This window comes from Lemur catta, chromosome 1, assembly GCF_020740605.2.
Source record: "Lemur catta isolate mLemCat1 chromosome 1, mLemCat1.pri, whole genome shotgun sequence".
Lineage (NCBI taxonomy): Eukaryota > Metazoa > Chordata > Mammalia > Primates > Lemuridae > Lemur > Lemur catta.
In genome coordinates, this window is record NC_059128.1 from 194,879,634 (window position 1) to 194,894,446 (window position 14,813).

The 14,813-nt window shown below is 35.1% G+C and overlaps 1 protein-coding gene across 1 annotated transcript in view; it reads right to left on the bottom strand.

Moving 5' to 3' along the window:
* Positions 1-1,124: 1,124 nt before the first annotated feature.
* SERPINI2 (serpin family I member 2) overlaps positions 1,125-14,813 on the bottom strand; it is a 29,223-nt gene continuing 15,534 nt past the window's right edge. Inside the window, exons 5-8 of the mRNA XM_045556594.1 lie at positions 11,441-11,538; positions 8,128-8,214; positions 5,186-5,275; positions 1,125-1,271 (exon numbers count right to left, since the gene is read on the bottom strand). Coding sequence (XP_045412550.1) covers positions 1,195-1,271; positions 5,186-5,275; positions 8,128-8,214; positions 11,441-11,538 — 352 coding nt within the window. The 3' untranslated portion in view covers positions 1,125-1,194. The remainder of the gene's footprint in view (positions 1,272-5,185; positions 5,276-8,127; positions 8,215-11,440; positions 11,539-14,813) is intronic.

Here is a 14,813-nt window from a genome sequence, read left to right on the forward strand (position 1 = left end):
ATTCGGGTGCAGGTGTCTTTTTTATAGAATGACCTTTTGTTCTTTTGGGTAGATGCCCAATAATGGGATTGCTGGATCGAATGGTAAGTCTACTTGAATCTGTTTAAGGTATCTCCATAATGCTTTCCACAGGGGTTGCACTAGTTTGTAGTCCCACCAGCAGTGTATGAGTGTTCCTGTCTCTCCCCATCCACACCAACATGTATTGTTTTGGAAGGACTGACAACAAGAATCTATTTAGAACTCAGGAAAATCAATAAGAAAAACAAACCTATCAAAAAGTGGGCAAAGGACATGCATAGAAACTTTTCAAAAGAAGATTTAAGATTGGCTAACAAACATATGAAAAAATCCTCAACATCTCTAATCATCAGGGAAATGCAAATCAAAACCACAATGAGATATCACCTAACTCCAATGAGAATGGCCTTTATTTTTGATATTTAGATCTAATATTTCAGAGTAGTCAGAGAAAGAGTTCTGTATTTAATTTTTATAGAGTACAATCTCAGCTCTAACACTTCCCTTAGCTCAGCGTTGTAAAATCATGGAAGGTCGGCTTCCGGAATCATGCTAATTTGCCTGCCACTTTCACCTATAAAAATAAGAAAGCTTTACAAAAGCCCTCAGCATTTCTACTTTTCATACATTTTGAAGCATCAATCAGAAAAAAATGATAGGTTCCAAACGGTATTGAAGCAAGGCAAACATTAAATGTAAAACATGGAATAACAAGATTAGCAAAATACTGAAAGCTGGACTACCATCATAGATACTGGATTTCTGTCTTAAGTAGTGCCCCAGAGAAACACGTACGTGCCCTCTCTCTCTTAACCTTATTTCCCCACGGTCTGGATAATGCTGCTATGCCTGAGAGCCTGATATTCCAATATTTTAGGAATAAAAGGAATTTAATATCTAAGATAGGAATTTAATATCTAAGATATCCTAGACTTGTTCTAACATATAAATGATAATATTTTATTTATGCTCACTGCTTTTAATTCATATAGACTTTATAAAACATACAGAAAGGACAGAAACAAACACATATCTAATTTTACTGATTCATTAACACAAGTCTCTATTAATATAGGTTAATACAGGCACTATTTAAAACAGAAAAAATGATGATATTTTGCCAATCAACTATTTTCCATGAATTGTCTTATATTCTGAGTCTGTGCTTTTTATTCACAGTGAATCTAAATCTCTTCTCTTCATCTTTTGGGTTTCAGGATTTGTCACTCTTCCCATAAACAAAATTGATTCTAGAAAAAGAAAAAACAGAACAAACTTAAGAAATTTCTGGAGAAAAACTAACAATAATTAGTATTTCTTAATATCTCAACAAATCATTTGGTCTTTTTTTCTTTATAAGATAAATAGGCAGTGTCTAATAGCAAAGCCCTCTCCTTTGTCTTAAATACATAATTATATCATTATTAATCATTTTCTGGTAATTTATGAAATAAATTAACAACCACTACAGCTTGTAATGAAAAATGCATTAGCCCTGTTTTTCATGTAGGAAAACAAAAATAAAGTGACAGAGAGATGTTCTTCTAAATATAGAGACCCAGACAGGCAAGCATAGCATAATAAAATGATGCCGAGCATGGTAGAGTTTTAAATTTAAAGCATTAGCAGTCATCTTTTTATGCATGTAATGTAGCCCTCAGGGTTAAAAGTGCAGCTTCACAGATTTCTTCCTTCAGCTCTGAATCAAAGCTTACTTTACTGCTAAAGACAATATTTTTATATCACTAGTACTTTCAAATCCTCACCAAAGTGATATAGTATACACCATAAATGCAAATGCCTCTTTCCAGGCTTTCTGAGTTTGCAAGTGAAAAGGAACTAAGAACTAAAGGACAAAACAGAAGTAATGATATGCCAAAATCTATTTACCTTTCTTTTCAACTGGGTTAAGGGAGGTGCCTTGAATGGATCAAAGTCAAATGTTGCCTTGACTCAATTTCTTACACTCAGTTGTAATAGAGGTTAATTTCAAAAGTGGTAAAATAAACTTTGCATAATTTTAAAGGTAATGAAAATGATCTTTAAATATATTTGAAATAACAATGGGAGAGCCCATTTTCATTAACTTTACTGTTCAGTACAAAGCCAGACACACTCCTAGAAGAGCCAGTAACATGGAAATAAACATAATCTTCAGCAGATTTTATTATTTTTTTCTTTTTAGGAATAATTATAATTAATAATATCCTGCCTCAAAATTCTGGAAAAAGAGAAAGGAAATAAATACCCCTATTTTTCACATAGATAGGGATATATAAGTACTTTTCCCAGCATGAATATTATATTTGGTCATAATAGAAACCAACAGTGACTATTATATCTTCATAATGCTGTGGCATTAAAATGCTTATCAGAAATTTTTGGAAAATTTTTAAAGTAACTTTTATAGATGCTAACCTCATAATTGAAGACAGTAGTTTAAATTTTTAAACACTCAGAAGTATAGAATATTACATAAAAGCCATTTGTCTTAGCCCTTTCGTGTTTCTTTCATCAAGTGAACCGCATTTTGAATTGAGTCTTCATGTAGTCACCAATTTACTCACTACTATATTGAGCAGATCAGTGAACTATCTCTTGACATAATAGCAATCGATGGAGTTAGAGGCAGGCTGAAGCAGAAATCATTACTGGTTTGTTTTCTCTTTATCCCTCCTTCTTAATAGATGTCCTCTATATTTAATCAATATATTTATACAACACCTTTGTCAGATGCAAACAACTTTTACCTTCTAATATTAAAATACAATAGCAAAACCAAAGCCAATGATTAGAAAAAAGATTTTTTAATGAATGTTCTTCAGTCTGCTTCAACCCTTGGCCAATGACCTGAAAGAGTTCTAAATGAAATAACTTTTATTTTGTGTGGAGTACTGTCAGCTTCAAAATCATGATGCACTGTTTTAAATGGTAACTTTCATGCAGCATCCTTCACAATTTTTTTCTCAATGTCTATAAAGTTGGCCTATACCTTCAGCCTAAAAAAGTTCTTCATTGTCCTGGAAGTTTAGCTTAGACATTTAACTTAGAAGTTTAGCTAAAGCTTCAGGGCTTTGGAAGAATATACAGCAATATAAAATTCACCTGATAGGAAAATCCAAATAATGTATGGATTTTGCACAAGAGTATTGTTTGACCAAAAGAAATTTCAAATCTAAATAAAAATTGGTTGTAATAAACCTAAAATCATTCATCCTTATGCTTCAGAAATTGTCAACAGAATATATTTTATGTAGAGCATGAAGCCATTTAATAGTCCACTATGGTGATGCTAAATCCCCATCTCCATTCATTTCAATTATTTCTTGAGTTCATTTGTGAAGGAAAAATAGATAAATCATTGAATATGTATTGTCTTAAGATAATAGCCCTTTCTACATTTCATATGAGAACAACTTACAGTCCCTGATAAATGAGTGGCCATTCATTTTAAACAACAGAGGAGAAATGCTAGTTTAGAAAGTCTTATTACAATAGAAATATAAAATAGTGAAAATTGTCATAAAGTTCCGATAGTTAAGTATTATCACAGATAAATAAATAAGTGGATTATTTTGGGTTTTGAATTCACTGCTGTCTTACTGATAGCTACTATATGGCCTTAGAATATAACAAGTCATCAACTTGGAAAATAGAGTCAAACATAATTATTCTAAAAGCCATTATTTACTGTGTGTTGATGCCCAATGTAGCTTTATTTCCTTCTGTGCAGATTCAATAATTATATACTAATTATAAGAAATTACAGTCATTGAAAGGTTAAAGATACATAGATCAAATTTTATACTCAGAATACATTTTAACACTGACACATCCACTACCAGATTGAAGTTGTGTTAATGCAACCTCAGCAATCCTAAACTGCTCCATCTCTGTTTTCAAGATACAACTTTTAGAAGGGTCACTCAGCATTAGTTTCATGGAGCCAAAAAGAGAGAGTGATGTATCGCTTAGCGGGACAATTGTATCAATATCCCTAGTCAATCTAACAGATTCAGATCCTGAGAATAACTATGTCCCCTCTCTCTATAAACAAGCTTATACAGAGAATCTTTTCCATTTTCCTTCCTTCATCTATCCAGTCATTCATTCATTAATATTTATGGACTTATTCATAATGAACACTTAGTATGTGCCAGACAGTGTTACTGGCTTCATACATTCTTATATTTAACTCTATGAAACAAGTACTATGTTCAAATAGGAAATGGGAAAAATGTGGCTTAGAAAGGATAAAGCAACTTGTCTTACAACTAATAGTTAATTGAGCTGTGACTTGAGCCTAGGTCTGATACCCAAATCCCCACTTCTAATCTGTAGGGATGCTGATATCATATGGCAGGCATTTTGCCAAATACTGGACTGGATACAGAGATAAATAAGATATTTTTTCTTCTATTCTATAGTTTATAACCTTCAGATAGGCATTATGACTACTGAAGAGTCCTAAATATAAACTTAAAAACAATTTCTCCACTGCATCTGGCCTCTCTTATTCATAAAAGAAAGTGCTGAAACATCTATCTAGACAATCTGGATTTCCATTTGTTGACATTGTGCCAAATACCAATCCAATCCACTATGTCTACATTCCCTTTTGTACCTAACTGCATCATTTTTCACCAGTTGTTCAAACTGGAGATTGGAAATTATGTTTGATTTCTCCCTTCCCCTCAGAGCCTATGTTAGTCACTTTTTTTTTTTTTTTTTTGCATCTACCTCTGAAATTTTTCACAACTCCACAGCTCTCAATTTCATTTCCATTGTGGCATAATAGAAAGAGAGTTGACCTCAATTCTCACTCCCACACTTTCTGACTGTATGACCCTAGAAAAACTACATAATCTCTCTCTGAGCTTCAATGTCTTTATTAGTCAAATATCTAACCTATGGGAATGATTTTAGCTTAGAGATAGGTATATAAAATGGCTACTACATATAATAACTATGGTGGCAGCTATTAATGCCACTGTCCTATTTTAGGTCCCTGTGATCTCTTAAAATACAATGCCTGGTACATAATAGGCCCTTAAATAGCCATTGAAAGAACAAATGATTTCAGATGTGTAGATTGCAATTAGCAGCTAGAGGTAGGTCTGCTTGACCTGAGCAGTTTTCCCCAAAGAATTCTCAAAAAATTTACCTGTTGGGTTATTCTTCATAATGAACAGAAATGGATGATTTGCTACAAACTGGTTTCGAGCCAGACTCATAATCACAGGGATGTCTATGCCTATGAAATAGAGTCAGTGGGTATTTAGATATTCACATTAAAAGATCAGTAAAGGGAATATTAAATATATCCATAATACTTTTTGTAGACAGGAAAGGTCATTTTGTGTAAGAGTTAACATGTGAAAAAATAACCATTTTCTAAATACAGTGAAATTTGCAATAAATTTTAAAACCAAAGTGCAGAAGAATAAATATTAGATCATTCATGGAATAGTTCTAACTTCATATTTATGCTCAATGAAGAAGAAAGCCAGATACTAGATTCAATTTAGTGGAAGCAATTGAAAAATTCTATCTTTTAAACAGTAATTTTCTGCTCACTTTTAATTTACATTATATGATTTATTCTTATAATGTTTTCAATTCTTAATTTCTATTTGGATATGTTTGCACTTCATTTCTATACTTCAGGCTTGTGGTAATCACATCTGAGTTCAAATTAATTTATTTTTTACTAACTCTTTCAAAATTATTTTGTATGCTCAGAGCTTTTAGGATTTGTGCAGTAAATGTATATAGGATTTTTATTATGAGATTTAAAACAGAGATTTGCTGCCTTAAAAAATGGCCGGGCGTGGTGGCTCACGCCTGTAATCCTAGCACTCTGGGAGGCCGAGGCGGGTGGATCACTCAAGGTCAGGAGTTCGAGACCAGCCTGAGCAAGAGCGAGACCCCGTCTCTACTAAAAATAGAAAGAAATTATCTGGACAACTAAAATATATATAGAAAAAATTAGCCGGGCATGGTGGCACATGTCTGTAGTCCCAGCTACTCGGATCGCTTGAGCCCAGGAGTTTGAGGTTGCTGTGAGCTGGGCTGATGCCATGGCACTCTAGCCTGGGCAACAGAGCAAGACTCTGTCTCAAAAAAAAAAAAAAAAAATATTTACTATGGTAATTAATATCATGTTGCTCCATTATGGCATTTGTCAATATTCAGGGTGGGAAAATTTAAAAGGTTGTATTTTTTTCTTAGATTAAATGTTCTTATGTTCAATTCAGACATTGTCTTTACCAATAATGTAAATAATTTTGTACAATTATAGTTTGATCCCAGGAAAAATAAAAGTAACATGTATAATTAGAATTTGAAAACAAGCAATTTTAACTTTAGTAATACAACATGAATGGCACTCTCTTATCTGGACTATCAGGGCCATGCTGCCCAAACCACCTGTGAATGTAGGTTCATGTCTGAATCATTGAGAAAAATCCCAAAAGTAAAGTCATGTCAGTTTTACTCCCATTCCCATTTGCAGTGAAAACTTGGACTTTTTTGTTCTTGAGCAACCCCTGAGCAGATTTCTGAAAGTCAAAATACTCAGGCTGACTATTCTGAGGAGTAGTACATCATGATCAATGCTGATTCATGCTGCCTGCCCTTAATGACATCACAGCCTTCTGGAAAATTGTAGACTTACAATGACAGGCAGTGGGCAATAGCAGAAAGGGCTCTGAACTTGAAATCAGGGATTCTAATTTGAGTCAAACTCTGCTGTCAACTAATATTATGACCTCGGGAAAACCACTTTACGTTGCTGGCCCTGTTTCTTCACCAATATAATGAGAAGATCAGATAATGATCTAGAAGGACTCCAGTTCTGTTTAAAAGCAGCAAGCCTACCTGAGCCAGCAACCTCGTCCAAATGCAATCTTATTATTTCTCCAAGGATTGATATAGCCCATCCCCTACAATCTGAGTTGCTTGAGCACAGCAATGCAAAATCCTTCAAGAGATGACAAAATGGTAATGGAGCCCAGTGTGTCCTACCCAGATGTCAAAATCCATTGGCTCTATGTAGCATTACAAATTAATCATCCACTTAATGGATACAATTTTTAAGATATTTATCAATGAGACATTTTAAATGATGAATATCTTTTAAATATTGATTAAAATCCAAATAGTATGGAGAATTAAAATAGACTTATGAAAGATTCATTATAATTGCTTGTTTATTTCTAATTGATTTTAAGGCTTTTTTTCAATTATTTTTCAAATATTACTTATATACATCATAGATACTATTTAAAATGTCTTTTGTTCAAGAAAATGTAGCATAGAAGAGTGGTTCTCAAACTTAGAGTGTATAAACAAATCACCTAGTGATCTTGAAAAATGCAGATTTGATTCTAGGCCTGGAGTTGGGCCTGAGATTCTGTATTTCTAACAAGTTCCCAAGTGATGCTATTGCTGCTGATCTATGCACTACATTTGTAGTAGCCAGGGCAAGCTGCAAGCCACGATGAAGCACTGGTTCTCAACCCTGGATACACACTGGAATTACTTAGGGAAACAAGAAATATTGGAGTCTGAGTTTCACCTCCAGATATACTGATTTAATTATTTTGGGGTATGGATTGGGCATAAGATTTTTAAACATTTCCCTCGTGATTCTAACGTGCAGCTAAGTTTGATAGCCATTGCCATAGAGATAATAACAAGAATCAAATTTAAAAAGGGGGGACTAACTTGATGTAATGGAAGAATGAAATGAAATACAGTTACAAAAAAATGAGCGTTTCTAAACAATAATGATATCATATTTGAGCCCTAAAATGTTCTCTACAAGTCCTGTCTCCTACTTGGTAGGTTATCTTATTTACAAATAAGCAGATATCAGTAGATGGGCCTCAACTCCTAATCAAATAACTTCCCTTCCCTTTTGTATTATTCTGTAACTGAAAAGATATATGAATAGCTTATACAACCATTTTCTTTTTTTCCCCCTATAGTGTACTAGACAGCAGAAGAGAAAAAAAGACTCGAGGACTGCAAAAGGGCCTGCACGCTAATGTTCATCTTTCCCTCATCTTTCCTCCTAGCTTATCCAGAAATCATTTGTCCTACCAGTTGATGCTGCAGCTTCACTGCCATCTTCGTTTATCTCAAAGAAAACTTTTTGCATGACTTGGGAAACATATACTTCAGATGAATCTGGTAAAACATATGAAAGTATGTTTAAGGGTTAAAGTCAGGAGCCATTACCTATTAGGTCCCAGATTAATAACATTTTCAAATGAACAAACAAAAGGAAACAAACTGTTTTCTATTTAGTCAATTTGCTAGAGATAAAGGTGGTTTAGGTTTAGCTGTTACAGAGATGAGTAAATACAGAGATAGTCAAGTTTTTCCCTGACATAAAAGGTAAAGATGGAAAGGTATAAGCCTCAAAGCAGGTATCCAACTAAGTGAAATATTTTAATGAATCCAACTAAGTGAAATATTTTAATGGACAGAGGGTTTTGCCTCCCTTAGCCATGGTCTACAGACAGGATGAAAGAAGCTTTCGAGATTTGAATTAATCCCACCCTATGTATTATATTCAACCTCAAAGCCAACTTACCTTTTAAATTCTGTATTTAGTTTTGATCAAAATTTAAAACAAAATTTACTTTCCATCAAGACTGGGGAGGCTATGAAAATCTAAAGAACTCCTGTGTCATATGTTACAAAATCACTTCAGAGCTATGCTTTAAAACCTGTTAAAATGTTCAATGTCAGTGTCTTACAATGTTTTGTTCTGGTGTGGATACAAGCTGCGAGAAAATGTTTCTCTTCTCCTCTTGGGAGAACCGATGTGTGTGTGAAGCTTTTCTGGTATAGTGACCAGCAAGGATAGTCTCCTTGAGAAGGGGAAAGTGAAACTGTGACTCCAGAGCCGTGTCAATCTGGCCTCATCAGACCAGACAGGTCTGACAATGTTCCTTAGAGGAACAATGGAAACATGCTCTAGAAAACTGCCTGGCACTTAGTTGGCTTACAACAAATACTTTTTGAATAAATAAATCAATGAATCTGAACATGTCTAGTGATGGAATCCTGTAAAATGGAGAAAAGGGGACATCCCCACTATTAGTGTGGATTAACTGACATGCGGGAGAATGGTCTCTCAAGGTCAGGCAATAAAGCGTCTCCTTCTCCTAGGATTGCCTGAAATAAAACAGGATTTACAAATAGAGCACAAAGGAATTGACCTAGGTGCCCACACCAAGAGTGAATGCCAAAACGAAGGTTGGGGAGTAATGAAGAATTTCAGCCAGTTTAGCAATGGCACCAGCCCAAATGATTCCCTGGCTATTAGACTGAGACATTTGGTCTTGTGCGTTCCATCTCACTACAGACAGGGCCTGGACTTAGGGAAAGAACAGGACCTGAGAGATGATAGGTTTAGAACAAGGAATCTGGATCCTCCATAAACTCACTGGTTTCTACATCTTTGTAATAATTCTTTCCCTTAATTTTTATGATAATTCTAAGTATGTATTTGTTAAATGAAGAGAACAGAAAAACTTGTGTAGCCTTGCTAGAAGATGTGCAAATAAATATTAATGTGTCACTTTCCCTACTTGCTTTTTTTTGTATTTAACATTTAGTAAACATCTACTATGTACCAAATGTTAAATTAGGTGATTTACATACATTCTTTTATTTATTTCCCCCCAAATCACTACATCATATTATCTCACTTAACAGATTAGAAAATTGAGGCTCAGAACGGTTAAGTACTTTACGGCACAAGAAGTAATGACAGACAAGTCAAATATTTATCTTCAAGTTTCCAAAATAAATCTATAAGAACATTTCCTTCAAAGCTTGTGAACTACATGAGTATGAGGTAGTGTTCTTTCATGTAGATGTCCTGTAGCACCAGTGTTGGACTGGTTCACAGTAGCCGTTAGTGAATGTTTACTGCACAAATGATAAGTGGTGATAGCAGGGAATTTACTATGCTCCTAGCCACCAGCTGTAGTGTCAACATGGGCTATGGCTGTTCTACTCCAGGTGATACGACAGAGCCAAAGTAGTTAATACAATTCAAATAAGTAACTCAGGCAGAAAAGAGCAGAAAATGCTGGACATTTATTTTTCTCTGCTCAGGGTTCATTCCTATGAACAAATTCTTTTATGAGGCATTTTGGAGGTATTTTCTTTAAAGTTCTGTCTGTAAAAAGAGATTTTATAGAAGTTACAAATTGCTGGGAATTTGCAAAATGAGTGGCTGTTTGAAATGTCTGAGGCATATCAAGTGAGTTTTCTAAGGCCAGAAAGAAGTTTGAGAGGACAAAGTGCTTGAAAAATGGTTTGGTTTATCTGAGGTGGCTGTGTTCCAAGGCATACTTATATAGCATCCTGTTGCTGTATTTACTGTTGACTGTTTCATACCTGGTGCTGATGAAATTGTCAAAGTCAGATCTCTCAGTGTGAGAACAAGTAGCTACATCATGTGTGAAGGTGATAATGAACATTTTTGACAACTGTGAACCTCATTCACCTCCCCCCACCAGGAAAGCTTACTCATTCTGTTCATTTACCCATACAATTGATAGGTGACTAAATTAAGGAATACCTCTCCAAAGCCCAGATATTTATAAAAAAGTGCACAAAATAGTTCCATAATATTTCACATTATGATACAAAAACCCATCAGATAGACAAGCTCCCTTTTTATAAAACAGAAGACTGAGTTTAAAAGAGGGTAAATAGTTTGGAACAAATTGGCCCTCTTCATCCATATTTTTTCTCGTAGTTATTTTTGAACTAGTGAGTACTTCCAGAACCAGAAGAATTGAAAGACTGTCTTGGCTTTGTTGTGCAAGTGAGCATCTTCACCACGCAGGATCCTCCAGGTGCAAGTTAGCAAAATAGCTGCATCTTCTCTGTTTTGTTGTCAGTCCAAAGGCCTCTGTTGCTAAATCTAAAAGCTGTAGCATTGCAATTTCTCAATTGTGTTCATCATCCAGCAGCTTGTGGAGGCCTATTTCATGGACTTTAATATTAGGGAATTAACATTTGCAAATTGGTTTATGAGAGTTTTATTAGCTCTGCCTATATGAGAGACTCAACGTTGTAATTCCCATTATTCAGATAAGAAAATCCAAACAGGGCAGAAAGAAAAGCCCATATAATAAATTTTATCTACATAGTTTTATTAGAAGTTTGGCTGGAATGCTCATCTAAAATTCTAAATGCTTTTTGACTTTGATTAAGGATAACTACTTAAATGCAAAATGGAGTGCTTGTTCACAGATCAACATGACATTTATTCACTGTGTATATGTTTACTGGGAACAAATCCTCTTCCAGTTTTAAGATCAGTTACTTAATATAGTCCTAAGAAAAAAAACTAACATAATAATATCAGAATTATTTATCATACTACCTGTTAGTCCAGAAAGGTCACAGCCACCACTAAATATCTCAGTTATGTTCAAAGAATACAAAGCTTCTTTGAAGTCTATTTTTTGTTCCACTTTAAATCTGTTTAAAAAAAAAAAAGAAAAAGAAAAGTCTTGAAACACTGTACACATTTGCTACCAAAATTTTTTTAAATGAATGACTCCGAAGAGATTATATTGTGAAATATTTTGTTTTTATTATTCCAATTACATTTTCTCACATTTCATACCATTTTGCCAGCTTTACCAGTCAGTTTTGGGTTGCTAATAACTTGTTTCCTAGGTAAATGGAGGAAGAGAATACTTTAATTTTTTTTTGAAATAACAATTACCCGATAAAACAGAGTGAGAAGTCTAAGTTTTCAGTTGCTTGGCTCCTTCCTAAAGTCTAAAATTTCCCTCCAGAATCTATGTACTCAGGTTTTTCACACCATCAAAGATGGTTCCTGGCAGACGTCCATGATACTACGAACAGAGAACAGGAGTTAACCGTCCTTGGAGAAAATTGTTGGCTATTAAGGAACAGAGAGGCATTTATTACCTATCATCCATTCCACTCATTGTCACACTTGATGTGACTTTCTTGAGTTTATGCACACACCTAATATCTTCCCAATAGGCCCTGTAAAAGGGTAAAGGAGAGGAAACTAAATTTCTTTCAAAGGAAATAAAAGATAAAAATTATAGGAGAAGAAATGAAAAAGGAGCTAGCAACTGTTTCCAATGCAGGACCATACATTAGAACCTTAGCATGCTGCTCGCCTCTCTCTCAATTTACCTCACCTGTGAAGAGGAAACTTAACCAGAGAATCTCAAAAGATTCTCACAGGCACTGCTCTAGGATTCCAACCCAAAGCCACTATTGAACCTCACTTTCCCATTTAAATAAAAAGAAAAAAAGAAGCTCCTACTTATTGACTTCATAGATGCTTAAAGCATCAGTTTGCATTTTAAAATCAGATTGGAAATTTTGGTTATGAAAGAAAGGGCAAATGTAACATTCTTAAACAGGGAGCTATATATATTTCCTACATTAGCAAAATTCCTACACGACTCCTGTTGGAGGAGCTTTGTCTGTGCCCCAAGACATTTGCCCCAGTGCTCCTCAGTTTGGATACATGCACTACTGCTCGAGGATCCTTGCTTATCTAACAGGTAGGCCCATGTCTGGGGCTAGAAATTAGCTTGGGCAATCAGCCTAATTAGATCATTATTTTAATTGCCAAATACTAAACAGCTTCTTAATTATAATTCTTCAAAACCATGAACATGTTGTGGCAAAACTTTACTGGGCATAAATTATTTGTTGATAAAATAATATGTACTTTTGGAAGATGTTAACTCATTTAGAACCCTAGCTAACTGGAAATGGGCACAACATGCACATTAAAATGTACGGATAATGAAAATAACTTATGCCAACTGTTTTCAACTTCTTCATTGCAACTTTCTACTAAAAAATTAATATTCAGCATTATGATTTTGAGGGTTGGCATTTTTTTCCTTCTGTTTTTATTGCCACACTCTTTAAACCAAATGGGGTACGGGCTTTTAAAAGGTGGAAAATATATGTTCTAATCCACCTCTGAATTGGCTATATTTAGTATAATAGTAGAATAATTTCGGGATAATGGCAAGAATACTGCAAGACTTATTACAGCTTCTAATAATGCCTAATTATCACTGGAGAGTCATTTAAGTAACAGTCCTGCTCATAATACAGTCCAGCGAAACTGACAGCAATAGAAGCCCATTCAGGCATCTAATAAAAAGTATAATCTACAGACAATTTCTAATTATCCATAATTATTGGAGCCAGGTGTGAAGTAGCACTTCCATGTGTTAGGTACTTAATATAGATTACAGTTTTTAATTGTCTCAAAAATCCTAGGAAGTCGGCAGTATTATTTCCATTAACGTATAAGAAAGTAGAAGCTTGAGGAGGTTGATTTCCAGGCTCAAGGTCAAGATAAGTGCCAGAGCTATAATTTAAACTCATGCCCAGTTGAAATCAAAGCTAATGAGCTAACTCTCACTGCCTTCTAACCAAAATATAATTCAAAACCACCAACTCGATCAATATATATATAATGTCCCTCTTCCAAAGTTTGTGAGTCTTACTATTTATCCCTTTTTTGTGGGCCATTTTCCCTTTTCCTTGAGCCTCCTTTAAAATCATCAAAAGAAGATCAGCCAAACATAAAAGAATGAACAACAAAAATGCTAGCTAGACAATTAGCAACCAAATAATCATGAAATGGATTTTTTAGCGTAGGCGAACATTATCTATTTGCTTAAAAGTCAGCCATTTACTTCCAAATGTAATCGTTGGGATTAAATGGTCTCACACAGGTAAAAGCTACAGAAAATGTAAGAAAATAATGCACATTTTTGTTTTAAGAATGACTCACTACTGGCTTCCAGGCTCTACTGGAGACTGGTGTTGTCCCCTTCTTCCCCTTTATCATCAAAGTTCTTGTTTAATGAAAAAAAAGTCCTGGGCCAGGCACGGTGGCTCACGCCTGTAATCCTAGCACTCTGGGAGGCCGAGGTGGGTGGATTGCTTGAGGTCAGGAGTTCGAGACCAGCCTCAGCAAGAGCAAGACCCCGTCTCTACTAAAAAAATAGAAATTATCTGGCCAACTAAAATATATATATAGAAAAATTAGCCGGGCATGGTGGCGCATGCCTGTAGTCCCAGCTACTGGGGATGCTGAGGCAGTAGGATCGCTTAAGCCCAGGAGTTTGAGGTTGCTGTGAGCTAGGCTGACGCCATGGCACTCACTCTAGCTCGGGCAACAGAGTGAGACTCTGTCTCAAAAAAAAAAAAAAAAAAAGTCCTGGATTAATCTCCTTCTCAGTTCCTGTCCTTATTACTTGAAATCCCAGCTTTGGTGCAATGGGCTTGAGTCATTCTTGGATTGTTCAGATCTGGAACCAACCAAACCAGATCTTAGGGTTGTTTATAGGATTAAAAAAAAAAAAAAACAAAAAAAAACCGAACATAATCCTTGACAGTGGTGGAACTAGACTGTTATGTGGGTACATAGTAACTTTTGGTCACTTTCCAACCAATTACTTCGTGTCGGGTGTGTGTGTACGTGTGTGTGTGTGTGTGTGTGTGTGTGTGTGTGTGTGAGAAATGATCTGTTAGCCTCATGGGCTGAGTTAAAAATACTTTCTGTCATTTGTGAAACGTATCTGGACGCTGTTTAATGCACACTTGGTATTCCAATGTGTATCGTGTCCAATAGGTCAAAGTAAATGAACACTTTGTAATCGTTACTGCAGCTGGTCATGACATATCAATTCTCCTACCCAGTCTCATTTTTCCTGCCTTCCCTTTCTCTCACCCAT